This window comes from Tachyglossus aculeatus, chromosome 11 (assembly GCF_015852505.1).
Source record: "Tachyglossus aculeatus isolate mTacAcu1 chromosome 11, mTacAcu1.pri, whole genome shotgun sequence".
Lineage (NCBI taxonomy): Eukaryota > Metazoa > Chordata > Mammalia > Monotremata > Tachyglossidae > Tachyglossus > Tachyglossus aculeatus.
In genome coordinates this window covers 46,735,975-46,763,512 of record NC_052076.1, presented here as the reverse complement: position 1 = coordinate 46,763,512, position 27,538 = coordinate 46,735,975, and the positions used below count along the sequence as shown (strand labels likewise).

At 55.9% G+C, this 27,538-nt stretch overlaps 1 protein-coding gene across 3 annotated transcripts in view; it reads left to right on the top strand.

Annotated features, from left to right (window-relative positions):
- PIEZO1 (piezo type mechanosensitive ion channel component 1) overlaps nucleotides 1-27,538 on the top strand; it is a 153,464-nt gene that overhangs the window by 103,532 nt on the left and 22,394 nt on the right. For 2 of the 3 annotated variants that reach the window (XM_038753615.1, XM_038753613.1), the window contains 22 exons: nucleotides 2,197-2,293; nucleotides 3,805-3,911; nucleotides 5,378-5,638; nucleotides 8,294-8,405; nucleotides 9,071-9,249; nucleotides 11,641-11,789; nucleotides 12,714-12,896; nucleotides 13,386-13,498; nucleotides 14,096-14,256; nucleotides 14,497-14,673; nucleotides 14,894-15,019; nucleotides 16,860-17,060; nucleotides 19,796-20,000; nucleotides 20,288-20,392; nucleotides 20,923-21,076; nucleotides 21,845-22,088; nucleotides 23,211-23,307; nucleotides 23,445-23,613; nucleotides 24,376-24,465; nucleotides 24,932-25,017; nucleotides 25,638-25,700; nucleotides 27,077-27,177. In XM_038753615.1, the coding sequence (XP_038609543.1) occupies nucleotides 2,197-2,293; nucleotides 3,805-3,911; nucleotides 5,378-5,638; nucleotides 8,294-8,405; nucleotides 9,071-9,249; nucleotides 11,641-11,789; nucleotides 12,714-12,896; nucleotides 13,386-13,498; nucleotides 14,096-14,256; nucleotides 14,497-14,673; nucleotides 14,894-15,019; nucleotides 16,860-17,060; nucleotides 19,796-20,000; nucleotides 20,288-20,392; nucleotides 20,923-21,076; nucleotides 21,845-22,088; nucleotides 23,211-23,307; nucleotides 23,445-23,613; nucleotides 24,376-24,465; nucleotides 24,932-25,017; nucleotides 25,638-25,700; nucleotides 27,077-27,177 (3,180 nt within the window). The remainder of the gene's footprint in view (nucleotides 1-2,196; nucleotides 2,294-3,804; nucleotides 3,912-5,377; nucleotides 5,639-8,293; nucleotides 8,406-9,070; nucleotides 9,250-11,640; nucleotides 11,790-12,713; nucleotides 12,897-13,385; nucleotides 13,499-14,095; nucleotides 14,257-14,496; nucleotides 14,674-14,893; nucleotides 15,020-16,859; nucleotides 17,061-19,795; nucleotides 20,001-20,287; nucleotides 20,393-20,922; nucleotides 21,077-21,844; nucleotides 22,089-23,210; nucleotides 23,308-23,444; nucleotides 23,614-24,375; nucleotides 24,466-24,931; nucleotides 25,018-25,637; nucleotides 25,701-27,076; nucleotides 27,178-27,538) is intronic. The other variant, XM_038753614.1, reaches the window with a different exon arrangement.

Sequence of the window (27,538 nt, the reverse complement as noted above, 5' to 3'; positions counted from 1 at the left end):
ATGGGGCAAATTGGGTCAAATGGCTCAAATTGGGGCAAATTGGGTCAAATGGCTCAAATTGGGTCAAATTGGCTGTAGGGCAGCTGGGTCTGACACGACGGGCCTACTTCTTTGGGGGAAGAAGCAGTCTGGGTGGGCTGGGACACCTGCCTCCTGTCCCATTCATTCATTCATTCATTCAATCAATCGTATTTATTGAGCGCTTACCGTGTGTAGAGCGCTGGACTAAGCACTTGGGAAGTCCAAGTCCAATAAATAATAATAATAATAATAATGATGGTATTTGTTAAGCGCTTACTAGGTGCTAAGCACTGGGGAGGTTACAAGGTGATCAGGTTGTCCCACGGGGGGCTCGCAGTTTTAATCCTCATTTTACACACGAGGTAACTGAGGCACAGAGAAGTTAAGTGACCTGCCCAAAGTCACACAGCTGACAGTCAGCGGAGCCGGGATTTGAATCCATGACCTCTGACTCCAAAGCCTGGGCTCTTTCCACTGAGCCATGCTGTGTCCACATGGACACATGCTGTGGACATGCTCTGCACACAGTAAGCGCTCAATAAATACGATTGATGATGCTGCTTAGAGTAATAAATCTGTACAAACATATATACATATATACAGGTGCTGTGGAGAGGGGAAGGAGGGAAGGAGGCAACATCTAGAGACGGTCCCTACCCAACAGCGGGCTCACAGGCTAGAAGGGGGAGACGGAGAACAAAACAAAACAGATCAACAAAATCAAATAATTAGAATAAATATGTACAAATAAATAGAGTAACATGTGGCGGGGCTGCAGGGGAGGCCTGGCCTAATGAAGCAGCGTGGCTTAGTGGAAAGACCCCGGGCTTGGGAGTCAGAGGGCGTGGGTTCTAATGCCGCCTCTGCCACTTGTCAGCTGGGTGACTTTGGGCAAGTCACTTCACTTCTCTGGGCCTCAGTGACCTCACCTGGAAAATGGGGATGAAGACTGTGAGCCCCACATGGGACAACCTGATTACCTTGTATCTATCCCAGCGCTTAGAACAGTGCTAGGCACATAGTAAGCGCTTAATAAATGCCATCCTTATTCCCCTCCCCGAAGCACTTGTGTATGTTTTTACATATTTATTACTCTAGTTATTTTATTAGCGATATGTATATATCTACAATTCTATTTATTTTGATGGTATTGACACCTGTCCACTTGTTTTGTTTTGCTGTCTCCCCCTTCTAGACTGTGAGCCCGTTGTTGGGTAGGAACCGTCTCTATATGTCACCAACTTGTACCTCCCAAGCGCTTAGTACAGTGCTGTGCACACAGTAAGCACTCAATAAATGCGATTGAATGAATGAATGAATGAATGAATGTGAGCCCGTTGTTGGGTAGGGACCGTCTCTATATGTCGCCATCTTGTACTCTCCCAAGTGCTTAGTACAGTGCTCTGCAAACAGTAAGCGCTCAATAAATACGATTGAATGAATGAATGAATGTGAGCCCGTTGTTGGGTAGGGACCGTCTCTATATGTTGCCAACTTGTACTCTCCCAAGCGCTTAGTACAGTGCTCTTCACACGGTAAGCGCTCAATAAATACGATTGAATGAATGAATGAAAGGAGAAAGAGGCTGAGCACAGTTGGCTCAACTTAAGAGGGGTCACTGGCTCAACTGGTGGAGAGGTAAAGGAATGTACTTCCCAAGCGCTCAGTACATGCTCTACACACAGTCAGCGCTCAATAAATACGATTGAACGAACAATTGAACGTATGAATGAATGTCCAGCCCCCGGAAGGGAGAGGGGAGTGCAGAGTGACAGAATCCCAGCATCAGAGAAGCACCGTGGCTCAGTGGAAAGAGCCCGGGCTTTGGAGTCAGAGGTCATGGGTTCAAATCCCAGCTCTGCCACTTGTCAGCTGTGTGACTTTGGGCAAGTCACTTCACTTCTCGGTGCCTCAGTGACCTCATCTGTAAAATGGGGATGAAGACTGTGAGCCCCCCGTGGGACAACCTGATCACCTTGTAACCTCCCCAGCGCTTAGAACAGTGCTTGGCACATAGTAAGCGCTTAACAAATACCAACATTATTATTATTATTATTATCAGTGGACACTCCAGGAGGACAGTTTGGAAGCAGCGATTCCCACGACCCCCGGGGCTCCCCAAGCGGCCTTCCACCAGGGCCCAAGTCCTCACGCCTCTCTCTCCCCTCTCTCCAGCGCATGCTGCCAGGGGAAAGTCCAGCAGGAGCCACCCCGACAGAGGCTGAGAATTGCACCGTCCACGTACTTCAGAGCCAGGCCCCGCACCATCAAGGTAAGAGGGCGTGACGCCTGATGCCTCAGTGACCACCTCCAACAGCCCCCAACCCAACGCAGCCTGTGGAGTCTCGCAGACTGACTTGTGGCCAGGCTGCGAGTGAGATTTAGGGGCTGCGAAAGGGGGGAATCGGGCTGGCCTCTCCTTTTCCCACCCATCTCCGCGGCCGTGCCTGGAAAGCAAGGCCATCGCCACCCCGCCCGTTGAAGTCAAGGCCCGTAAATGAGGGCTGGGGACTCCCGAAGTTTGTCGGTCATTCAGTCATATTTATTAAGCGCTTACTGAGTGCAGAGCACTGGACTAAGCGCTTGGGAAGTCCAAGTTGGCAACATATGCAGGCGGTCCCTACCCAACAACGGGCTCACAGTCTAGAAGGGGGAGACAGACCACAAGACAAAACGTGGAGACTGGTGTCAAGTCGTCAGAACAAATAGAATTAGAGCCAAATGCACGTCATTAACAAAATTAATAGAATAGTAAATATGTACAAGTAAAATAAATAGAGTGATAAATCTGTACAAACATATATACGGGTGCTGTGGGGAGGGGAAGGAGGTAGGGCTATGGGGAGGAGGAGAGGAAAAAGGGAGCAGGCCTCTTACGTCCCTGGCTTTCTGGAACCTCCTTCTGGCCGTTCTCCTCAAGATCCCAAATAGCTCCCTGCTCGGCTTTCCCTCAAGGCCTCCGCAATCCCTCCCACAAGTAACTCTCTTTCCAACTCCCCCAGCCCCAGTCCTGAGGCCCAGCCTCCCCCAGAACAATCCAACAGACCCCCAGGAGCCCCCAATCTGCAGCCCTGGCCCGGTGCCCCACGCTCAGGCGGCTTGGCTTACTAACCCTCAGGGACTTTGCTTGGGCCCTTGATTTGTTTACCAAATGTTTATAACTGGACCTGGCCCACAGCCCGCCCTGACACAGGCTTCAGCTTGAACCGTGAAGCCCCCAGGAAACTCCCGGGGTTGCGAGACAGGCGGCTGCCGGGTTTGGGGACCACCTGAGGCTCGTGGGGAAGCCGGGCTGCGGCCCTGGGGTGGCAGCCTGGGGACCGGGCTGGCCCCTCCGGTGGTTTCTGCAGTTTTTGGTAGCTGGGTGGTCTGGTGGGGGAGGAGGGGTGTCTTCCTCACTTCAGAATTTCACCTCGAATAAACCCAGTCCCGAATGTAGACAACACCCTGGCTGTTTGGGGAGGAAATGACCGTTTTCTGGGTTGGGGAAGTGGTCCCCTTCGATGCCCACACTCTGGGCAGCTTGCCCACCCTTCTCGCTTCCATTCCAACAGGGACGGCTACTCTTGAGAGACAACTCTGTATTCCTCCTCGGAGCCATGCTTTCCCCCTCAGCTTTCCCCCAATCCCCCCAGCCATTATCCTCAGGCGGAACAGGGCATGGGAGGACAGAGGAGAGAGACAAGGATCAGAAGTCCCTTGCCCGCAGAGGGGGTTGTGGGATCATGGGGCGGTCACAGGGGAGCCACTGCCTGACCATCTTCCTCACTCCATCCCCCCCAGCAATAACGGGAAAGAAGCGGGCCCGGCTCCACGAGTCCTCACCCCTGCACGCTCTGGGCCACGTCATCATGAATCAGAGCTACGTGTGCGCCCTCATCGCCATGATGGTAAAGACAGGCCCAGGCAGGACAGGGGCAGTGGGAGGGGCCCTCAGATCACTGACCATACCCGGGCCAGGCTGGGGGAGGAAATTGGGGGGAAGGTTTGACCTGAGGGCAAGGATGAGGGAGTCTCAGGGGAGGGGAGAGGGGAAGCCTGGAGGTTTGAGCCAGGGAAGGATGAGGGAGAAAAGAGTAGGAATCAGGGGAGGGGAGAGGGGAAGGCTGGAGGTTTCAGCCAGGGAAAGGATGAGGTAGGAAAGGGTAGAACTCAGGGGAGGGGAGAGGGAAAGGCTGGAGGTTTGAGCTGGGGGAAGAATGAGGGAGAAAAGAGAAGGACTCCGGAGATGGGAGAGGGGAAGGCTGGAGGTTTCAGCTGGGGAAAGGATGAGGGAGGAAAGCGTAGGGCTCAGGGGAGGGGAGAGGGGAAGGCTGGAAGTTTGAGCCGAGGGAAGAATAAGGGAGAAAAGAGTAGGACTCAGGGGAGGGGAGAGGGGAAGGCTGGAGGTTTTAGCCAGAAAAAGGATGAGGGAGGAAAGCATAGGGCTCAGGGGAGGCGAGAGGGAAAGGCCGGAGGTTTCAGCCAGGGAAAGGATGAGGGAGGAAAGGGTAGGGCTCAGGGAAGGGGAGAGGGGAAAGCTGGAAGTTTGAGCCGGGGGAAGGATGAGGGAGAAAAGAGTAGGACTCAGGGGAGGGGAGAGGGGAAGGCTGGAGTTTTCAGCTGGGGAAAAGATGAGGGAGGAAAGGGTAGGACTCAGGGGAGGGGAGAGGGGAAGGCTGGAGGCTTGAGCCAGAGAAGGATGAGGGAGAAAAGAATAGGACTCAGGGGAGGGGAGGGGCAAAGGCTGGAGGTTTCAGCCGGGGAAAGGATGAGGGAGGAAAGCGTAGGGCTCAGGGAAGGGGAGAGGGGAAGGCTGGAAGTTTGAGCTGGGGGAAGGATGAGGGAGAAAAGAGTAGGAATCAGGGGAGGGGAGAGGGGAAGCCTGGAGGTTTCAGCTGGGGAAAGGATGAGGGAGGAAAGCGTAGGGCTCAGGGAAGGGGAGAGCGGAAGGCCGGAGGTTTGAGCCAGAGAAGGATGAGGGAGAAAAGAGTAGGACTCAGGGGAGGGGAGAGGGGAAGGCTGGAAGTTTGAGCCGGGGGAAGGATGAGGGAGAAGAGTAGGACTCAGGGGAGGGGAGAGGAGAAGGATGGATGTTTGAGTTGGGGGAAGCGTGAGGAATGAAAGGGTAGGAACAGAGGGACAGAGGAGGGGAAGGCCGGTGGTTTGAGCTGGGGGCGTGGGCCAGCCCCAAGCAGGCCCCGAATGGCGGAAGAGATGGCTACCACCATCCCAGCACGGAAAGACTAGGCCCCCGGCCCCTCTGCCGTCCACCCCCTGCACCGGAGAAGTGGCCGCCGGGCTCCCGGTCCCCGGGGGCTGAGGCGTGTTGGGGCTCGCGGCCCCGGGAGCCTGAGTTCCTGCCGCCTGGTGTCAGGTGTGGAGCATCACCTACCACAGCTGGCTGACCTTCATCCTCCTGCTGTGGGCCTGCCTCATCTGGATCGTGCGGAGCCGGCACCACCTGGCCATGCTGTGCTCCCCGTTCATCCTGCTCTATGGCCTGGCGCTCTGCAGCCTGCAGTACGTCTGGGCCATGGACCTGGAGCCCGAGCTGCCCACCAAGGTCGGCTTCATGAGCCTCCACCAGCTGGGGTTGGTGCATACCCGCGTCCCCTGCCTCAACCTGGGAGCCATGGTCAGTGTCCAGGGCCCGCGGGCCCGCAGCGTGGGCGGGGGGCCGCGGGGACGATGCCTCTGGGTGGGCAAACGGCACTGGGCCTCAGTCTGGTGTTCCTGAAAGCACAGGGAGTCACCAACAGCGACATTTACTGGGTGCCCACTGGGTGCCAAGGCCCATCCTGGGGCCTGGGGGAAGCTGCCTATCTTTCCAGGCCGGGAGGAGTGTCCCTGTTCCCGTTTGGGACCACTGCTATAAAACGGGGATTCAGACTGTGCACCCCGTGCGGGACATGGATTATGTCTCAACTGATTAGCTTGTATCTCTAACAGAGAAGCAGTGTGGCTCAGTGGAGAGAGCCCGGACTTTGGAGTTAGAGGTCATGGGTTCAAATCCCGGCTCCGCCAATTGTCAGCTGTGTGACTTTGGGCAAGTCACTTCACTTCTCTGGCCATCAGTTACCACCTCTGTAAAGTGGGGATTAAGACTGTGAGCCCCCCGTGGGACAACCTGATCACCTTGTAACCTCCCCAGCACTTAGAGCAGTGTGTTGCACATAGTAAGCGCTTAATAAATGCCATCATTATTATTATTCTTACCCCAGCGCTTAGTGCAGTGCCTGGCACATAGTGAGTGCTTAACAAACACCATAAAAAAAAAAACTGTTGGCATTCCTGGGCCAGAGACTTGGTCCCGTGGGAAGCCGGTGCCCGCCTCTTTTCCAGAAGCTGTGGGAATTGGGGGGTTTATTTTATTTTATTTTTATTTTATTTTGTTAATATGTTTGGTTTTTTTCTCTGTCTCCCTCTTCTAGACTGTGAGCCCACTGTTGGGTAGGGACCATCTCTATATGTTGCCAACTTGTACTTTCCAAGCGCTTAGTACAGTGCTGTGCACACAGTAAGCACTCAATAAATATGATTGATTGATTGATTGACCTAGGTTCTGGTCCCCCAGAGGACCGGGGAAGAAGCATGGCCTAGCGGAAAGTCAGAGGACCTTGGGTTCAAATCTTGGCTCTGCCACTTGTCAGTCGTGTGACCTTGGACAAGTCATTCAACTTCTCCGGGCCTCTGTTCCCTCATCTGCAAAAATGGGGATTCAATATCTGTGCTCCCTCATCTGCAAAAATGGGGATTCAATATCTGTGCTCCCTCTTACTTAAACTCTGAGCCCCATGTGGAACTTGATTATCTTGGATCTACCCCAGCTCTTAGTACACTGTTTGGCACAAAGTAAGCCCTAACAAATACTACAATTATTGTTATTGTTATTATTAGTTCCAAATCTGCAAGTCGGGGCCTGTCTGCTGGGGCTGGGCCATCAGTGGTCTATTCTGACCTAAAAACTACCTAGAGCGTTCTGCAAGGTGGACAGCCTCAGCAGGAATCCTGAAAAATGGCTGGTCCGCCTGGGTAGCAACAATGGCAGTGTCGGCGACCGCCAAGGCAAGTCCCCGTGGCACAACATTGACGCTGCCACCGCCACTTTGGCGTAAATGGATCCTACATTCATTCAATCGTATTTATTGAGCACTTCCTGTGTGCAGAGCACTGTACTAAGCGCTTGGGAAGTACAAGTTGGCAACATATAGAGACGGCCCCTACCCAACTGTGGGCTCACAGTCTAGACTGTGCGCTTAGAAAAGTGCTTTGCACAGAGTAAGCGCTTAACAAATACCATCATTATTATTATTACAATTCGGCAACAGATGGAGACAATCCCTACCCAACAGTGGGCTCACAGTCTAAAAGATCAATCAATCAATCAATCGTATTTATTGAGCGCTTACCGTGTGCAGAGCACTGTACTAATTATCAAGATTATCGGAAGATAATCCCGATGGTATTTGGTAAGCGCTAACTCTGTGCCAAGCACTGTTCTAAGCGCCGAGGCAGATACAAGGTCATCAGGGCTTCATCCCCATTTTACAGATGAGGTAACTGAGGCCCAGAGAAGCGAAGTGATATGCCCAAAGTCACACAGCTGACAAGTGGCCACTGTTGGGTAGGGACTGTCTCTATATGTTGCCAATTTGTACTTCCCAAGCGCTTAGTACAGTGCTCTGCACATAGTAAGCGCTCAATAAATACGATTGATGATGATGAAGTGGCGGGGCCGGGATTTAGAGCCATGACCCCTGACTCCCAAGCCCGGGCTTTTTCCACTAAGCCACGCTCCTTGGTCAAGTCACTTCACCTCTCTGGGCCTCAGTTACCTCATCTGTAAAATGGGGATCGAGACTGCGAAACAGGAACTGTGTCCAGCCCAATTTGTTTGTATTTACCCCAGCCCTTAGGACAGTGCCTGGCACACAATAGGCGCTTAACAAATACCACAATTATTATTGTCATTATTAGTAGTAGTAGTAGTAGTAAGCAGTTGCTGTGCGCTAAACATGGGAGGGAGATACCAACTAATTAGATAAAATAGTACCTCTTCTGAGCCTGTGCTCTTTTCATTGGGCCGTTTTCACACCCTCCTCCTGAACCCCACATCACCCTGCCTCCTCTCCAGGCAGTTCGACTCAGATTGCCCTGGCTGCCCCTGGTTTGTGTGTGACTGGCAGGATTAAAAGCAGGATGGTCGCGGCCAAGATGTCGATGGGAGGCCCGGGGTTGGGTGAGCCCTGGCCCGCCATAAAGACCCTCTCCCACCTCTTCTGTCGTCCAGCTGCTGTACACCCTGACCTTCTGGCTCCTGCTGAGGCAGTTTGTGAAGGAGAAACTACTGAAGAAGAAGAGGACCCCAGCTGCCCTGGTGGAAGTCACCGCGTCTGAGGCGGGTGAGAGATGGGGGCTTGGGCTGTGGCGGAGGAAGGGGAGAGTTCGCAATGAGCGGCTGGAGGATTGATGGTGGGAGGCCTCAGAGGGAGGGGAGGACCACGAGGAGGTGAGGAGGCAGAGGGGACAAGGTGCCAGCCCTCACCCCCCGGGACTTGTGACTTAGTGTTGGACCTTCCAAAGGGTGATCTCAGGAGGCCCCCGTCCTCTTCCCCCGGGACACGACCATCCACCTTGGGCGAGATGGGTGCTGAAGGTTTTCCAGGGAAACGGGAGTACAGGAATATTTAGATGCAGGATCACTTGGGAATCACTCCGTCGGGGTAGTTCGGGGTCCCTGGGGCCCAGCCAGGGGAATGGGTCAGAGGTTCATTTATTCATTCAGTCGTATTTATTGAGCGCTTACTGTGGGCAGAGCACTGTACTAAGCGCTTGGGATGTACAAGTTGGCAACATATAGAGACGGCTCCTACCCAACAGTGGGCTCACAGTCTAGGTTAAGAGCAGGAGCAGATCCCCAAGTGCCTCACCCTGAGGGCCACAGCTGAGGGCGAGGAATCGAAGGGACCTGGGATGGATGGGAGGGGGACCAAGGAGGTCCCTCCCCACCTCTGGGCTGGCTGCCGGGCAGACCCTCAGTCCGGCCACCCCCGCTCCCGCCTGGCAGAACCCACTCGGGCGCGGACGCTGTTGAAGATGCTGGGGGAGCTGGTGACGGACTTCTACGCCAAGTACTGGATCTACGTGTGTGCCGGCATGTTCATCGTCGTCAGCTTCGCCGGCCGCCTCGTCGTCTACAAGATCGTCTATATGTTCCTCTTCCTGCTCTGCCTCACCCTCTTCCAGGTACCCGCTTCCCATCTCCCAGCCCTCCTGGCTCCCCTCCCAGTCAAGGGATCTCAGACACCATAACCTACAAAATTCCCTGGGGCCGGAGAAGTTTGCTGCGGCGCTCCAATATTCCCCAGCACGTCCTACTCCGCCATTCATACATTCAGTCAGTCGGTCATATTTATTGAGCGCTTCCTGTGTGCAGAGAGCACTTGGAAAGTACAATTTGGGAACCACTGTTGCCTTCTCTCTGTGGGGCAAACACACATGGTCACATTCTGTTCTCTCTTCCTTCTCCCCATCCCATCCCCAGGACACAAGAATCCCTCCACATCCACACCCAAGTTGAGCAGGAAGGTGGGGACTGGGGCTACTCCGTTTCTCCTAGACCGGGTTGCCTGATTTCCTTTAGACCCTGGACATGTGCCGACTTTCATAATAATAATAACAGTGGTATTTATTAAGGGCATGGTATGTTCCAAGTACTGTACTGAGCCTGGGGAGTGGATAAAGTGCGATCAAATTAAGCATAGGTCCTCTCTCACCAAGGGCTCACCGTCTAAGCGGGAGGGAGAACAAATATTTAATCCCCATTTTACAGATGAGGTAATTGGGATGCAGAAAAGTCAGGTGACTTGGACTTCCCAAGCGCTTAGCCAAGCGGGGAAGCAGCGTGGCCCAGTGGAAAGAGCCCGGGCATTGGAGTCCGAGGTCAGGGGTTCAAATCCCGGCTCTGCCAATTGTCAGCTGTGTGACTTTGGGCAAGTCACTTCACTTCTCTGGGCCTCAGTTCCCTCATCTGGAAAATGGGGATTAAGACTGTGAGCCCCCCGTGGGGCATGTTGATCACCCTGTAACCTCCCCAGCACTTAGAACAGTGCTTTGCACATAGTAAGCGCTTAATAAATGCCATTATTATTATTATTATTATTAGAGCAGTGCTCTGCACACAGTAAGTGCTCAATAAATACGATTGAAGGAATGAATGAATGAACTTGCCCACAAGCAGGCTGTGGCGGAGCTAGCAGTGTGGCTCAGTGGGAAAAGCACAGGCTTGGGAGTCAGAGGTCATGGGTTCAAATCCCGGCCCCACCACTTATCAGCTGTGTGACTTTGGGCAAGTCACTTCACTTCTCTGGGCCTCAGTTCCCTCATCTGTAAAATGGGGACTAAGACTGTGAGCCCCACGTGGGACAACCTGATCACCTTGTATCCTCCCCAGCGCTTAGAACAGTGCTTTGCACATAGTAAGCGCTTAACAAATGCCATCGTCATTATTATTATTATTATTACCTGGAATTAGAACCCGAGTTTCCTGACTCTTTCCACCTGGCTTCGCGGCTTCTGGTTTTGTTGGCTGCCTTGAGTAACCATAAGGAGAGGATTCTTAGCAAGGGTGTCCCCGCCCTCTCGGGGTCTGACTTAGGTTTGGAGAGAGGTGGTCTCTCTGGGCATTCATTCAATCGTATTTATTGAGCGCTTACTGTGTGCAGAGCACTGTACTAAGCGCTTGGGAAGTACAAGTCGGCAACATATAGAGACGGCCCCTAATAATAATAATAATAATGTTGGTATTTGTTAAGCACTTACTATGTGCCAAATACTGTTCTAAGCGCTGGGGTAGATACAAAGTAATTAGGTTGTCCCATGTGGGGCTCAGAGTCTTAATCTCCATTTTACAGATGAGGTAACTGAGGCACAGAGAAGTTAAGTGACTTGCCCAAGGTCACAAGCAGACAAGTGGCAGACTGGGATTAGAACTCATGCCCACTGACTCCCAAACCTGTGCTGTTTCCGTTAAGCCATGCTGCTTCCCTAATAATAATAATAATAATAATAATGATAATGATAATAATGATGGCATTTATTAAGCGCTTACTATGTGCAAAGCACTGTTCTAAGCGCTGGGGAGGTTACAAGGTGATCAGGTTGTCCCACGTGGGGCTCCCAGTCTTAATCCTCATTTTACAGATGAGGGAACTGAGGCCCAGAGAAGCGAAATGACTCGCTCAAAGTCACACAGCTGACAATTGGCGGAGCCGGGATTTGAACCCATGACCTCTGACTCCAAGTCCCGTGCTCTTCCCACCGAGCCACGCCGCTTCTACCCAACGACGGGCTTCACAGTCTAGGAGGGGGAGACAGACAACAAAACGAAACATGTGGACAGGTGTCAAGTCGTCAAAATAAATAGAAAGAAAGCTAGATGCACATCATTAACATAGTAAATAGAATAGTAAATGTGTACAAGAGAATGGTAAATATGGGCACGGGGAGGGGCAGTCTTTTGCCCTCCTCCTGGAAGGGTGTCTGCTCTGTGTCCCTGCCCTGAGGAGCCATGGGGCAGAGGGGGTGGTCTGCCCCACGGCCGCCGTGCCCACCGCCCTCTTTCTCTCTCCCCGGCAGGTCTACTACAGTCTGTGGCGGAAGCTACTGAAGGTTTTCTGGTGGCTGGTAGTGGCCTATACCATGCTGGTGCTGATCGCCGTCTACACCTTCCAGTTCCAGGACTTCCCCATGTACTGGCGCAACCTGACCGGCTTCACCAACGAGCAGTGAGTCCCTCGCGAGGGCTGCCACCCGGGCCTGGCTCGGGGGGCCCGGGCCGCGCCATTCCCGGTGTGCCCATCCCACCCCCGGTCCCGGGGGGGACGGGTAGGGGGCCTAGACTGAGCCCACCGCAATGGGCTCAGGCACCCCAGCCTCGACCTGCCGAGGATAAGAACGGCCACAACCTCTGCCCGCTCTCAAGCGCTCAGCCAGGGGTCTCCGGCTGGGCCATGGCTAAGATGACGAGCCTGTTTCTCAGGCAGTGAGCGGCCACGGCTCCATCCGTTACCACCCGGTGCCAACCTCTCTGCCCGAGACTGGCACCACCCCCCGTTTTCCCTGCGGCCCAGGAGGCCTTAGCAGGGGACATCCCCTCCGCTTCTCTCCCCGGGGGCTGGCTCGGCGCTCCCGCCCGGCCCGCGGTGAGTGTCTGGAGGCTGATAATAATAACAACAATAATAATGACGGTGGCATTTATTAAGCGCTTGCTATGTGCGAAGTGCTGTTCTAACCGCTGTTGAGGTTACAGGGTGATCAGGTTGTCCCACTGGGGCCTCGCAGTCTAAATCCCCATTTTCCAGATGAGGGAACTGAGGCCCAGGGAAGCGAAGTGACTCGCCCAAAGTCACCCAGCTGACAGTTGGCGGGGCCGGGATTTGAACCCCTGACCTCTTCCTGTTCTCTGTCTGTCTCCCCCTTTTAGACTGTGAGCCCACTGTTGGGTAAGGACTGTATATGTTGCCAATTTGTACTTCCCAAGTGCTTAGTACAGTGCTCTGCACATAGTAAGCGCTCAATAAATACGATTGATGATGATGATGATGATGATGATGATGACTCCAAAGCCCGGGCTCTTTCCACTGAGCCCCGCTGCTTCTCCACGCTGCTGACGGGGCCTCTGTCTCTGTGTCTGTCCGTCTCCCCGCCAGGCTGGGGGACCTGGGACTGGAGCAGTTCAGCGTCTCTGAGCTCTTCTCCAGCATCCTCATCCCCGGCTTCTTCTTGCTGGCCTGCATCCTGCAGCTCCACTACTTCCACCGGCCCTTCATGCGCCTCACGGACCTGGAGCACATTCCCGGCCCGGAGCCCGGCCCCCAGCGCCCCACTTGCAGGTAGCCACCGGGGCTGGGGAGGTTGAGGGAGGGGAGAAGTCGGGGTCCTTGGGTCCCTCTCCCGTCTCTGGCCAACAAGGCCAGTAGGACAAGAGGCTCCCACCTGTTCTCCGAGGCCCAGCCCTAGGCCGCGGGGTGGGAGGGTGGAGGCCAGGGAGGGACCGCGGTGGCTTGCAGCCTCTCTCTTGAGCTGGATGGTGCCCCTTTCAAGGGGCAGCGTGCCCCACCTGGGTCTCCAGACCGTGCCCCTCGGCCGGCGGCTTCCAGGCCAGACTTGTGTCCCCGGGGGAGCCGGAGAGGGGGGACGTGGGGACCCAGTGGGGGCTGGCAGAGAAAAAAGGGAGTGGGTACCAGCTCCACTCCCATCCCCCAGCCCTCACCCGACCCTAGGTAGTGCCAACCCAGAACCACCCCCTGGCCTAGCCGCTGGGGAGGTTGACCTCACTCTCTGGGTTGGCCGACCTCGCTCTCCGGGCTGCCCTCTGCCAGGCTCGATGAAGGCAGCAGTGGGGATGCCCTCCTGCTTGAGGATGACGAGGAGGAGGAGGAGTGTGGCGGGGGCGACATTGGCACCAGCGGGGACTCAGTGTCGGGATCGGAAGGTAACAAGCAGCCGGATCCCGGGCAGGGGCTGGGCCGGGCTCGGGTCACTCTGCCTGGGGAGAAAGAGGAGTGGGAGGGAAGATTGGGGGGGAAAGGGTGGGATGGAGTGGGTGGGAGTGGCAGGGCAGGGGGAGGCGAGGGAAAGGGAACCAAACTCCCTCACAGCTCTGAGCCCCAAGCTCCTGCCCCGGTGAGTCCCCGAATAATCACGATACTTGTTAAGCGCTTCCTATGTGCCGAGCACAGTTCCAAGTGCTGGGGTCCGTGCAGGTTAATCAGGTTGGACGCAGTCCTTGTTTCGCACGGGCCTCCCAGTCCACGTAGTCAGGAGGATAAGTATCGAATCCCCATTTTACAGACGAGGAAACGGAAGCACGGAGAAATGAACTGACTTGCCCAGGGTCGCGCAGCTGGCCAATAGCGGAGCCGGAATTAGAACCCGGGCCCACGCTCTTTCCTCTAGGCCACGTTGTTGCCTTCCTGGGAGCCAAGGGGCTGAGCTCCCACCTATCCCCCAGCCCCCGAGCGCAGGGAGGGGGTCTCTAGTCAGAGTGCCTTGCCCATCCGACCCCTCCTCGGCCCCTCCCGCTTTGCAGCTCTGCCCAGTAAGTGGGGCCTGGTGATGGAGCGGTTGACTGTCCTGGGCTGGAGATTCTCGGACACCCTGACTCAGGTGCAGGTCTTTGTGCGGCGCCTCCTCGAGCTGCACATCTGCAAGCTGGTGGCCCTCTACACCGTCTGGGTGGCCCTGAAAGAGGTGAGGAGGCGGGGGAAAGGGGCAGGCGAGGGCGGGAGGGTCCTGCAGAATGCAGAACTCTGAGTCTCCTGGCGTCTCCCCGCCGGTCCTGTTGCGCGCAACCAAGAGCCGCAACCGCGGCGTCCGTCCGCCGTCCTCCAGCGGGAGAGTCCTCCCTTCCCCTAGATTTCCTCCGCGGCCCTCCCCTGGGCCCTGAGGACTGTCCCGTCTCCTCCCCGCCCTCTGCCTCCGCCCCGGCAGGTGTCCGTGATGAACTTCCTTCTGGTGGTGCTGTGGGCTTTCGCCCTGCCGTACTCCCGGTTCCGCCACATGGCTTCCTGCCTGTCCACCGTCTGGACCTGCATCATCATCGTCTGCAAGATGCTGTACCAGCTGAAGATTGTGGACCCCCACCAGTACTCCACCAACTGCACCGAGGTGAAGGAGGAGAGAAGGGGGGCCCCGATCGCCCAGCCCCTCGAAGGAGGGCAGGGCTCGGGGAGGGCGACGGGCGATCTCCCCGATTTATCAATCAATCGGATTTATTGAGCGCTTACTGTGTGCGGAGCACTGTACTAAGCGCTTGGGAAGTACAAGCTGGATTGGGTGGACCGGGGCGGGGGAAATCGGGTCCTGATTCTTCTCGGTTGTTCTTTAGCCAAGCCTCAACAGCACCAACCTGCAGAAGTCAGAGGTCAGCGACTCCGTGCTCTACCGGGGGCCCGTCGACCCGGCCAACTGGTTTGGCATCCGCAAGGGCTACCCCAACCTGGGCTACATCCAGGTGAGCGAGGAGCCCGGAAACGGGGTGTCCAGACTCCCTCCTCCCCGCGCCCCAAGTCCGGATGGCGCCGGGCCAGTGGTAACCCCTAGGCTGACCCCTCCCTCTGCACTACCAGGCCATCGCAGAAAGTTGTGCGGGCAACTGGAAGCGGTAGGTCGCTGCCTCTGTTTCCCCACTCCCACCGGCCCCCAGGACTCTCCACACACCCAATCAGTCAATCAATCAATCAATCAATCAATTGTATTTATTGAGCACTAACTGTGTGCAGAGCACTGTACTGAGCACTTGGGAAGTACAAGTTGGCAACATCTAGAGACGGTCCCTACCCAACAGTGGGCTCACAGTCTAGAAGGGGGAGACAGAGAACAAAACCAAACATATTAACAAAATAAAATAAATAGAATAAATATGCCCAAATAGGTCCATGAGAAGCAGCGTGGCTCAGGGGAAAGAGCCCGGGCTTGGGAGTCAGAGGTCGTGGGTTCAAATCCCGGCTCCACCAGTTGTCAGCTGGGTGACTTTGAGCGAGTCACTTCACTTCTCTGGGCCTCAGTTCCCTCGTCTGTAAAATGGGGATGAAAACTGTGAGCTTCCCGTGGGGCAACCTGATCACCTTGTAATCTCCCCAGCGCTTAGAATGGTGCTTTGCACATAGTAAGCGCTTAATAAATGCCATCATTATCATTATTATTATTATTCTCTGGGCCTCAGTTACCTCATCTGTAAAACGGGGATGAAGACTGTGAGCCCCCCATGGGACAACCTGATCACCTTGTAACTTCCCCAGCACTTGCAGTGCTTTGCACATAGTAAGCGCTTAATAAATGCCATCGTCATTATTATTATTATTATTATTATTATTATTATATCTGTCATTTATTTCTATTAATGTCTGTCTCCCCATCTAGACTGTAAGCTTACTGTGAGCAGGGAATGTGTTTGTTTATTGTTGTACTCTCCCAAGCGCTTAGTACAGTCCCCCTTCATTCATTCAATCACATTTATTGAGCACTTACTGTGTGCAGAGCACTGTACTAAGCGCTTGGGAAGTACAAGTTGGCAACATATACAGACAGTCCTCCTCCAACATTCATTCATTCATTCATTCAATCGTATTTATTGAGCACTTACTGTGTGCAGAGCACTGTACTAAGCACTCGGGAAGTACAAGTTGGCAACATCTACAGATGGTCCCTACCCACCAGTGGGCTCACAGTCTAGAAGGTGTCCCGGTTCTCTAATAGAATTAGAGAAGCAGTGTGGCTCAGTGGAAAGAGCACGGGCTTTGGAGTCAGAGGTCATGGGTTCAAATCCCGACTCCACCAATTGTCAGCTGTGTGACTTTGGGCCAGTCACTTAACTCCTCTGGGCCTCATCTGCAAAATGGGGATTAAGACTGTGAGCCCCCCAGGGGACAACCTGATCACCTTGTAACCTCCCCGGCGCTTAGAACATAGTAAGCGCTTAATAAATGCCATTATTATTATTAGAAGGGGGAGACAGACAACAAAACATATTAACAAAATGAAATGAATGGGACAGTCAATGTGTACAAGTAGTAAATACGTGAGCCCGTTGTTGGGTAGGGACCGTCTCTATATGTCGCCAGCTTGGAGTTCCCAAGCGCTCTGCACACAGTAAGCGCTCAATCAATACGATTGAACTTGTACTTTCCAAGTGCTTAGTCCAGTGCTCTGTACTCAGTAAGCGCTCAATAAATGCGATTGATTGAATGCTCTGTACACAGTCAGCGCTCAATCAATGGGACGGAATGAGTGAAGCCGCTTTCTCCCCACCCGCAAACCCCCTGTCCTGTCCTCGCTCATCTCCCCCTCGGCAGAACCACCTGCTGATCCTGCTCCTGCTGGTCTTCGAGGCCATCGTGTACCGGCGCCAGGAGTACTACCGCAAACAGTACCAGCTATCGCCGCCCCCGGCCCAGGCCGTCTGCCCCGACGGGACCCGCCAGCGCCTGGACCGGGGGCTCCTCGGCTGCGCCAAGTACTTCCTCAACTTCTTCTACTACAAGTTTGGGCTGGAGGTGAGTCGGGCCGGGCCGCTGGGGCCGCGGGGGCCGGCGATCAGCGGCAACCTTGGTGTCAGCCCTCCCCCTGCCTGGCTCCTTTCCCGTCACGCTAGGTTCGTTCATTCAATCGTATTCATTCATTCATTCATTCAATCGTATTTATTGAGCGCTTACTGTGTGCAGAGCACTGGACTAAGCGCTTGGGAGAGTACAAGTTGGCGACATATAGAGACAGTCCCTACCCAACAACGGGCTCACATTCATTCATTCATTCATTCATTCAATCGTATTTATTGAGCACTTACTGTTTGCACTGTCGGTGACATCTAGAGACGGTCCCTACCCGACAACGGGCCCACAGTCTAGAAGGGGGAGACAGACGACAAAACCAAACAGGTGGACGGGTGTCAAGTCGTCAGAACAAATGGAATTAAAGCTATTCTATTTATTTTATTTTGTTAATATGTTTGGTTTTGTTCTCTGCCTCCCCCTTCTAGACTGTGAGCCCGCTGTTGGGTAGGGACCGTCTCTATATGTTGCCAACTTGGACTTCCCAAGCGCTTAGTACAGTGCTCTGCATACAGTAAGCGCTCAATAAATACGATTGATTGATTAAATGCACATCATTGACAAAACGAAATCTTCTAGACTGTGAGCCCACTGTTGGGTAGGGACTGTCTCTATATGTTGCCAACTTGTACTTCCCAAGCGCTTAGTACAGTGCTCTGCACACAGTTAGCGCTCAATAAATATGATTGATTGATTAAATGCACATCATTAACAAAACGAAATCTTCTAGACTGTGAGCCCACTGTTGGGTAGGGACCGTCTCTATATGTTGCCAACTTGGACTTCCCAAGCGCTTAGTACAGTGCTCTGCACACAGTAAGGGCTCAATAAATACGATTGAATGAATGAATGAAAATGAATAATAAATATGTACAAGTAAAATAAATAGAGTAATACATCTGTACTAACATTTATACAGGTGCTGTGGGGAGGGGAAGGAGGTAGGGCGGGGGGATGGGGAGGAGGAGAGGAAAAAGGGGGCTCAGTGTGGGAAGGCCTCTTGGAGGAGGTGAGCTCTCAGTAGGGCTTTGAAGGAAGGAAGAGAGCTAGTTTGGCGGATGTGTGGAGGGAGGGCATTCCGGGCCAGGAGGAGGATGTAGGCTGGGGGTCGACGGTGGGACAGGCGAGAACGAGGCCCAGTGAGGAGGTGAGCGGTGGCAGAGGAGCGGAGGGTGTGGGCTGGGCTGGAGAAGGAGAGGAGGGAGGTGAGGGAGGAGGGGGCAAGGGGATGGATGGACAGCCTTGAAGCCGAGAGTGAGGAGTTTTTGCCTGATGCTTAGGTTGACTGGTAGCCACTGGAGATTTTTGATGAGGGCAGTAACATGCCCAGAGCATTTCTGCACAAAGATGATCCGGGTATCAGCGTGCAGTGTAGACTGAAGTGGGGAGAGACAGGAGGATGGGAGATCAGAGAGGAGGCTGATGCAGTTAAGGTGGAGCTAGCAGCTGCTAGCTCCTGTATCCCCACCCCAGCCAACCCTCCATCTCCAGGCCACAGTCTTTCAGAGGACACACACGCTGCCCCCGATCTCCTCCCCAGAGAGGCCGAGGCCCTTTTTGGCCCCGTAACAGTGGCCAGGGTGGCGGGGAGGGCCAGAGGGAAGACAGACTGTCGGGAAGGCCCCGGCCTTCCCGACTAAACCCTCATTTCCTCTTCTCCCACTCCCTTCTGCGCGTTGAGTTTGGATTTGCCCCCTTTATTCATCCCCGCCCTCAGTCCCACGGACTCACGTATATCCGGCACTTAGAACAGTGCTCGGCACATTGTAAGTGCTTAACAGATACCGTAATTCTTATTCTTGTATCCGTAATTTTTTAAATTTTTATTAGTGTCTGCCTCCCCCTATAGACTGCAAGCTGGTTGTGGGCAGGAAATGTGTCTACTAACTCTGTTATACTGTACTCTCCCAAGCGGCTAGTACAGTGCTGTGCACACAGTAAGCGCTCAGTAAATGTGATTGATCGGGAGCAGCCGATTGGGCCCCGCTTTGTGTGGATTCTGAGCCTGTTGCTCCGGTCACCTCCCCTTTTCTCTGGCCTTGTCCTGCAGTTGTCCCGGTCACCTCACCCTTTCTCTGCAGCAAATACCTCCGGGGCTTTTCCCAAGCCCATGCACAAACGTGTCCAAACACTTCTGGAATAGAAAGAGCAGACCAAGGATAGTACACCTGATTTCCATCAAGCCTCCTTTGGGCTTCCAGCCTCTATCAACCAGTCATTCAAAAGAAGCACGGGTTTTGGAGTCAAAGATCATGGGTTCGAATCCCTGCTCCTTCACATGTCTGCTGTGTGACTTTGGGCAAGTCGCTTAACTTCTCGGAGCCTCAGTTACCTCATCTGTAAAATTGGGATGATGACTGTGAGCCCCACGCGGGACAACCTGATCACCTTGTATCCCCCCAGTGCTTAGAACAGGGCTTTGCACATAGTAAGTGCTTAACAAATGCCATTATGATTATTATTAATAAAAGTATTTGCTGAGTGCTTACTGCGTGCAGAAGGATTGTACCGAGGGCTTGGGAGAATCCCATAAAATTAGTCAACGTGATCACCCCTCCCATCTAGCAGGCCCCTGGATATTGTTCGTGTGAGAGTGTAGGGGGCGGAAGGGGAGACACCGAGACCCTGCCACGGTCCCCCGGTTGGCACCGTGTCTGCCCCCTCCCTGTCCGTGTCCTCAGATCTGCTTCCTGATGACGGTGAACGTGATCGGCCAGCGCATGAACTTCATGGTGATCCTGCATGGCTGCTGGCTGGTGGCCATCCTGACCCGCCGGCGCCGGGCCGCCATCGCCCACCTCTGGCCCAACTACTGCCTCTTCCTCGCCCTGTTCCTGCTCTACCAATACCTGCTGTGTGTGGGCATCCCCCCCGCCCTCTGCATGGGTAAAGCCTTCCTGGGTGGAGATCTGTGTTGGTGTGTGCGTCTGGGGTGTGTGTTGGCTCACCCCCGGGCCCACCCGCGGCCCAGGCTGGCGGGATCGGCTCCGACAGTGAGGAGAGGAGTCCGACGGATCCGTCCCATCGGCCTCTGGGGCCGAGCAGGAGCTGGAGGCCGGGGGAGCTGGGGGGCCCGGAGGGGTGAGCTTTCCAGAGCAGGCAGAGCTCCTGGAGGAAGGGGTGGTTTGGGAGGCCGGGCGGGGGGCCTGGGTAACGTGCCCCCCGGCCCGCAGACTACCCGTGGCGCTGGAGCCAGGCCATCCCCATGAACTCGGCGCTCATCAAGTGGATGTACCTGCCCGACTTCTTCAGCCCCCCCAAGTCCACCAACCTCATCAGTGAGTCCTCCGTCCCCCCTTACATCCTCCTGGGGCCCCTGACCACTCACGGGGCTCTCTCCCCTGCCAGCTCCCCGCCCGGGCCGTCGGTGGGCTCGACACCTCTTCCCCCTCCATTACCACCACCCTCTCTCCCCTCCTAGCTCCTGTCTTATCCATTGGGTCTGGTCAGGAGAGGGAGGCCGGAGGAGGGGTCCTCTTCCTGCCCCACGTCCCCTGCTCAGTCAGGGAAGGGGCTCTGGGGTCAGCTGGAGCCGGGCCTGGGACGGATTTTTTCCTGTAAATCACTTTATGAAACTGTCACTGATGAGCCCAGCACCACCGGAATGAGCCTGGATTCCAGGAGGGCAAAATCCAAATGGTCATCTAGTATCAACGCATACGGCCCGTGACCCCAGGGTCTGGGGGGGAGGGAGAGGAGGGTGGGGGCATCAGAAAGCCAGGAAGCCAAGGCTGGGGGGCCAGCCCGGGGGCTCTCCTTCAGGCTGGGCTCATGGTGCCGGCCGAGTTGACCCCAACGTTGCCCGCAGGCGATTTCCTGCTCCTGCTCTGCGCCTCCCAGCAGTGGCAGGTGTTTGTGGCCGAGCGCAGCGAGGAGTGGCAGCACACGGCCGGGCTCAACACTGACCACCTGGAGCCCCTGAGGGGCGAGCCCAACCCCGTGCCCAATTTCATCAACTGCAGGTGAGGGAGGGCCCTGGGCTGGGGGGTGCCCGCTGACCCTCGCAAGCTCTTGGCTCCGGGGCAGTCTACCTTAGACAGCTGGACCAATGACCACGTCTCCAGACCTCGGAGTGGACCTTCTTCGGGGCAGGACCCGAGGGATGGGGCGTCCGGAGGGTGGGGTGGGGGTGGGTGAGGATCCCTTGTGGCAGCAGGATCTGGAGAGGGACTGGGAAGGGGCTTAGCAGCTGAGCGGTCTGAGAATCAGTGTGCTGTCCTCTGGGGTCGGCCCTGCCCTCGCTAGAGACGGGGCCAGGAGGACCGGGGGCGGCTCCGAAAGTTTCTGAGGGGAGGAGAAGCCGAGGGAACCTTGGGAAGGATGGATTTTGTCCAAGTCCACTGGCGCTCCTTAAAGGACTGAAATTGCACTAGGAGGGAGCCAGGTGAGCTCTAGGAAGGCCTTCCTGAGCGTAAGGTTCCTGAGACCCTGGTGGATTCGTTCATTCAATCGTATTTATTGAGCGCTTACTGTGTGCAGAGCACCGTACTAAGCGCTTGGGAAGTACAGGTAGTCTCCACGGAGGTTTTTTGGTGAGGGGACGGTCATCTGTCTCGGTGGGCTGTGGTGTCCCTGGGACCACCTTCGGGGGGGAACACAAAGAGAACCAGTTGCTGATTGCAAAGCCAGTGAGTCAGTCGAGGCGGGCACCCTGCAACTGAATGGCGGGCTGACCTCCGGCCTCTCTCTGTGTCCCTTCTCCGCCTTTCCCGGCCCCCGTCGTGGCCCAGGTCCTACCTGGACATGCTGAAGGTGGCCGTCTTCCGCTACCTCTTTTGGCTGGTCCTGGTGGTGGTGTTCATCACGGGCGCCATCCGGATCAGCGTCTTCGGCCTGGGCTACCTCCTCGCCTGCTTCTACCTGCTGCTGTTTGGCACCTCCCTCCTGCAGAAGCCCACCAAGGCTCAGCTGGTGCTGTGGGATTGCCTCATCCTCTACAACGTCACCGTCATCATCTCCAAGAACATGCTCTCGGTGAATGCCTCGGCCAGCCCCGCTGTGCCGTCCGGTGACGGATAGGATAGTCCAGAGAGTGGCCCGCAGGCCGGATGGCTAACCGGCCTTGCCCCATCGCTCCCCCTGCCCCGCCCCTAGAACCCTTCTTACGCCTCAGGTCCTCTCCCAGCTGAACAGCAGAGATGATAAGGATAATGATGCTGGTATTTGTTAAGCGCTTACTATGTGCCAAGCACTGTTGTAAGCGCTGGGGTAGGTACAGGGTAAGTAGGTTGTCCCACATGTTTTAATCCCCATTTTACAGGTGAGGGAACTGAGGCCCAGAGAAGTGAAGTGACTCGCCCAAAGTCACAGCAGATAAGTGGCGGCGGCAGGATTAGAACCCGCAACCTCTGACTCCCAAGCCCGGGCTCTTTCCACTGAGCCACGCTGCTTCTCTGGGTCTGGCTATCCTAGGAAGCGTTTTCCCTGAAGCCTTTGGGGTTGCTTGCTCCTTTCTGGGAGGAGGGATGGAGGAGCGGGAGGAGAGAGGAGCATCAGCAGCCCTGCCCCGACCGGAGGAGTGAGTCTTGAGGGAAGGGCATAGAACTGGGAGTCATGGGACCTGGGTTCTTCTCCCGGCTGTGCCGCTTACCTGCTGCTGGGTGACCTTGGGCGAGTCACTTAACCTCTCTGTGCCTCGGTTTCCTCTTCTGAAAAATGGGGAACAAACACCTGTCCTCCCTCAGACTGCGAGCGCTAAGTGGCACAGGAATCACGTTCGATCTGACTTCCCCGTGTCAACTCCAGTGCTTGGCAAATAGTAGATGCTTAACAAATACCACTACTTTCAAGTAACAAAACTTGAAAGCTTCATCCCTGCAAGCTTGGCCCACTCCCTTTGCATTTGGGGACTTGGCCCATCCCGCTAAGCCAACCCTGGCTGGGATGTCCGCTGTGAGGAAGAGAGGACCGAGAGATGGGGACGCCCGGCCAAAAGTAGAAAGTGCCGAGGGTCGGAGACGGCCTCCGGGTTCAGGGCCGTCAGTCAGTCATATATATTGAGTCTTTACTGTGTGCAGAGCTCTGTACTAAGCGCTTGGGCGAGTACGGTAGCCTGGGAATCCCGGCGGGCCCTGACGGCTCTGCCCTGTCTCGCAGCTCCTGTCGTGCGTCTTTGTGCAACAGATGCAGAGCAACTTCTGCTGGGTCATCCAGCTCTTCAGCCTGGTGTGCACTGTGAAAGGCTACTACGACCGTGAGTGCGGAAAGGCTGGCCGGGGCCGAGCGCAGGGCGAGGGGTTCCGGGGCTCTTGAGGATTTCGATGTCGCGGGGTCGGGGTAGGGAGGAGTTGTGGGGTCCCGGCCGCTGATCCCGGGCTTCTGCTCCATCAGCCAAGACCGTGGGCAAAGACCAAGACTGCGTATTGCCCGTCGAGGAGGCTGGCGTCATCTGGGACAGCATCTGCTTCTTCTTCCTCCTCCTGCAACGCCGCATCTTCCTCAGTTACTACTTCCTGCACGTGGCCGCTGACCTGCAGGCCACCGCCCTGCAGGCCTCCAGGTCAGCGATCGGGCCGCCTCCGTCTCCCCGTCCCCACCCCCGAAGCCCATGAGAAGGCGGTCGACCTGTGTGGAGGAGGGAGGGAGAGGTGGGCGCGGGGGGCACTGGAGGGAGTTGAGAGGCAGGAGGGTCGGTGATCGCCTTTGGGACCACTCTCTGGTGACCTTTGGTGCCTCATTCGTTCATTCAACCGTATTTATTGAGCACTTACCGTGTGCAGAGCACTGGACTAAGCCTCGGAAGCTAACGAGTGACTTAGCGGATAGAGCACGGGCCTTGGGGTCAGAAGGACAGGGGTTCCAATTGCCACTCCACCACTTGTCTGCTCTGTGACTCTGGGCAAGTCGCTTCACTTTTCTGGACCTCAGTTACTTCATCTGCAAAATGAGGGTTAAGACTGTGAGCCCCACGTGGGACAGGAACCGCATCCAACCCGGTTTACTTGCATCCCCCGCAGCGCTTAGTACAGTGCCTGGCACGAAGTAAGCGCTTCACAGATACCACAGTTGCTCACGAGAAGGCAGGACCCCTGCCCCGTCCCCGCCACACTCTCCTTTTCTGGGCCCACCGACCGGCTAATAGGTCCTGCCTCGCCCTGGCAGTCCTGGGGCTGCCCTGTGTCTGGTATTTCCAGAGTTAGCGGGTCCAGGTTGAATAGCTGGCAGCCCCTTGCCCTGGCAGACTGCTCTGAGGGCTCGAGGTCACACCGGGCCAGCCTAGAGACTCGTCAGCACTCACCTCTCCCTCTGTCCCTCCCTGCAGAGGGTTTGCACTCTACCGAGCCTCCATCCTCAAGAGCATTAGCTTCCATCAGCAGACGGAGAAGAAGTCCCTGGCTCAGCTGAAGAGACAGTAAGCCATGCCCGCCCCTGGGCTCTCTACTACTCACCCCCACTACTGGGAAAGCCCAAAGCCCGGCCCGCTGGCCAGTCAGTGCCGGCCCCGGGCTTAGCCCTCTCCAGGAGGGGATGAAGGTGAGGCAGGGAGAGGACGGGGTAACGTTATCCATCCTCCTAACCACTCGGAGAGGCAGAGAGATTAGTGGGTGGGACTCCCGGGAGGACAGCCTGATCTGCATTCATTCATTCAATCGTATTTATTGAGCGCTTACTGTGTGCAGAGCACTGTACTAAGCGCTTGGGAAGTCCAAGTCGGCAATATATAGAGACGGCCCCTACCCAACAATGGGCTCACAGGCTAGAAGGCACCCTAAAGACCCTTGACCCTCCCTCCCCACTCTGCCCCCCATCCCCCCTCTGCCCTCCCTGTCCCTTCTGTGCCCCCGCTCCCACTCCACCACTCCGGCCCCGTCCTCCAGAATGGAAAGGATCCGAGCGAAGCAGGAGAAATACCATCAAGAGCGATCAGCCAGCAGCCGTCCCGAGAACTCTGCCCAGGAGACAGGTGAGAGTGGCTGCAGCAGCTGGGGCCTTCCTTAGCGAGCCGCGGTCCGCCCCGTCCCCGAGAGACCCTTGGGGAGCTGCTCCCACTCTCCCCCCAACCCTCCGCAGTCCGGGCCACCTCTACCGCCGGCCTCCGGGCCTGTCCAATTGCATGCCCAGGTGGCACGAAGCAGAGGATCTACCCGGCCCCGGGCTGCTCTTTGGACTGCCACAAGCCGGGGAAGGGGGCCGCTGCCTAAGCTGGCTGGGTCACTGGCCACAGCACCAGAAAAGTTTCAGGGGAAGAGAGCCTCTGGACACCGCCCCTCACGCTGACTCTCCTGTCCTTCTTTGTCCAAGTCTTGCTGTCCGAGTCTGTCCGAGCCTGTGTTGTCTGGCCCCTGCCTCTGAGGGCTCAGCTCCATACCCTCATCCCTCTGCAGAGTCAAGGAGAGCCCTCTCAGCCCTCCCTCCCTCCCACCCACCCCCTTCCCCAGGTCCCCCCAACACAGCCTTGGCGTTCCCGGCTCCGGCTCGCCGGAGACCCCCAGCCCCTCCCTTCATCCCCACCACCCCTCCACCACCCCCCGGTCCCCAGCACCGCACCGCGCATCTCACAGTCTCGCTGTGCCCATCCTGCAGAGCTCAGAGACTCTTCCCAGTCCAGGAGGCGATGGTGGCGGCCCTGGCTAGACCACGCCACAGGTACTTACGTTTCTCGGCCGGGCCTCGCTCGGCCAACCTGGGCCCAGCCCCGCCCTCCCTACTCCCGGCCCAGCCCCAGGACCAGCTGACTGGGAATGATTGTTGCACACCCCGCTCCGTCCCACACGGGTGGCGGTGTTACTGGTTCTTAGGCTCTCTCTCTCTCCCTTCCCTCCCTTATCCTCTCTCCCCAACCCCTCTCCTATCTCCTCGTGCTTTGTTTCTCTCTGCCTCTGAGGCTGGGATAGCCCCATCTTGCTTCTCCCCCCATTCTGCCCTCGCTCTGCAGCTGCTGCGGCTGGGCTGGCCGAGGGAGGGAGAGACGGTGGGATGTATCTTCTTGGGCTTCCTTCCCTCTCTCTGCATGTTTTGGTGTCTCCTCCACTGTCAGGCCCAAGCTCACCGACTGGGTGAACACCTGCAGTTCTTTGGGGTTGGGAAATGTGTGCCCTGGGAGTCCCAGAGGGAGCTTGGGGGCCCGCAGGGACTCCAGGCCCTTCAGGGTTCGGCCTATATGACTCCATCACTATTATTACCATTATAATAATGATAATGGTACGTGGTAAGTGCTTACTATGTGCCAAACACCGTAATAAGAACTGGGGTAGACCAGACAGTCGGGTTGGACTCAGGCCCTGTCCCACATGGGGCTCACAGTCCACAGTAGGAGGGAGTAGGGTTTAATCAATCCAGCAGCGGTATTTATTGAATGCTCATTGCGTGTACTAAGCTCTTGGGAGAGTACAGTACATCGGTGTCGGTAGACATGTTCCCCGCCCACAGTGAGCTTACAGTATAGAGGATCTCAATTTTACAGATGAGGAAACTGAGGCACTGAGAAATTAAGTGAATTGTCCAAGCTCGCACAGCGGACTGGGATTAGAACCCAAGTCGTCTGATTCCCAGGCCCGTGCTCCTTTCCACCAGGCCACGCTGACTCTCTGGGCTAGGAGGCTGTTGGATCTAGTTGGAAGAGCCCCAGGGAGGGAGGGCTCCCAGCTACCCAAGGCCCAGAGCCTACTTGGGTTTCCTTCCCAGAGAAGTGACGGGGGACTCATACTGAATGCAGAGCCCCCAAAACCTGAGTGTGCCAGCTGTTCCCACCCCCGTGAGGAAGGTGGGAAAGGCTATTCCCACCCCCTTTCGTCTCACTCCTCTAAATTCCGACCCCGGGAGTCTCCCAGCCGAGTGGCCGATAGTTGCCTCCGAGTCCCAGAATTGTAGAAGGGATGAGTGAATTCCCCGTAAGAGGAGGATGAAAGGGAGGGGTAAGGAAGAAAGATGTGGGGGAAATAAAGAGGGACCAGAGGAAGGGGTGGGCTGTCAGAGTCACCAAGGGGGGTTCCATCCTGTTTTCCTTTCCCACGCCCTCACAGTGCTCCATTCCGGTGAATACTTCCTGTTTGAGTCAGACAGCGAGGAGGAGGAGGAGACACAGCCAGAGGACCCTAGGCCCTCAAGGCAGAGTGCCTTCCAGGTAAGATGGGGCTCCATCTGGGCCGGGGGAACGGGAAGACCCGTAGCATTGCCTGCATCCCCAACTCCCGGAGTTATGTCCCTGTCTCTTCTCCTCACCCTCCTCGGTTTGCCCATCGATCAGAGGGCTGCCCACTCTCCGGGAGGAACAGAGCCATCAGTTTGCCTAGTTACTCACCTCTCTCTTTAACGTAAACAGGTTGCTCAGTGTTGAAGTTGACTCTGCCCCCGTAAGCCTTCTCTTGGCTCTCCATTTTGGGCCCCCCAACTGCTCCCTTTTCACTCTGGGAAATGCAGGATAAGAGCTAGGGACCACCTTTGTGGGGCTTTTGGAGGAGAGTTGGCAAGCACCGACTCGGTCC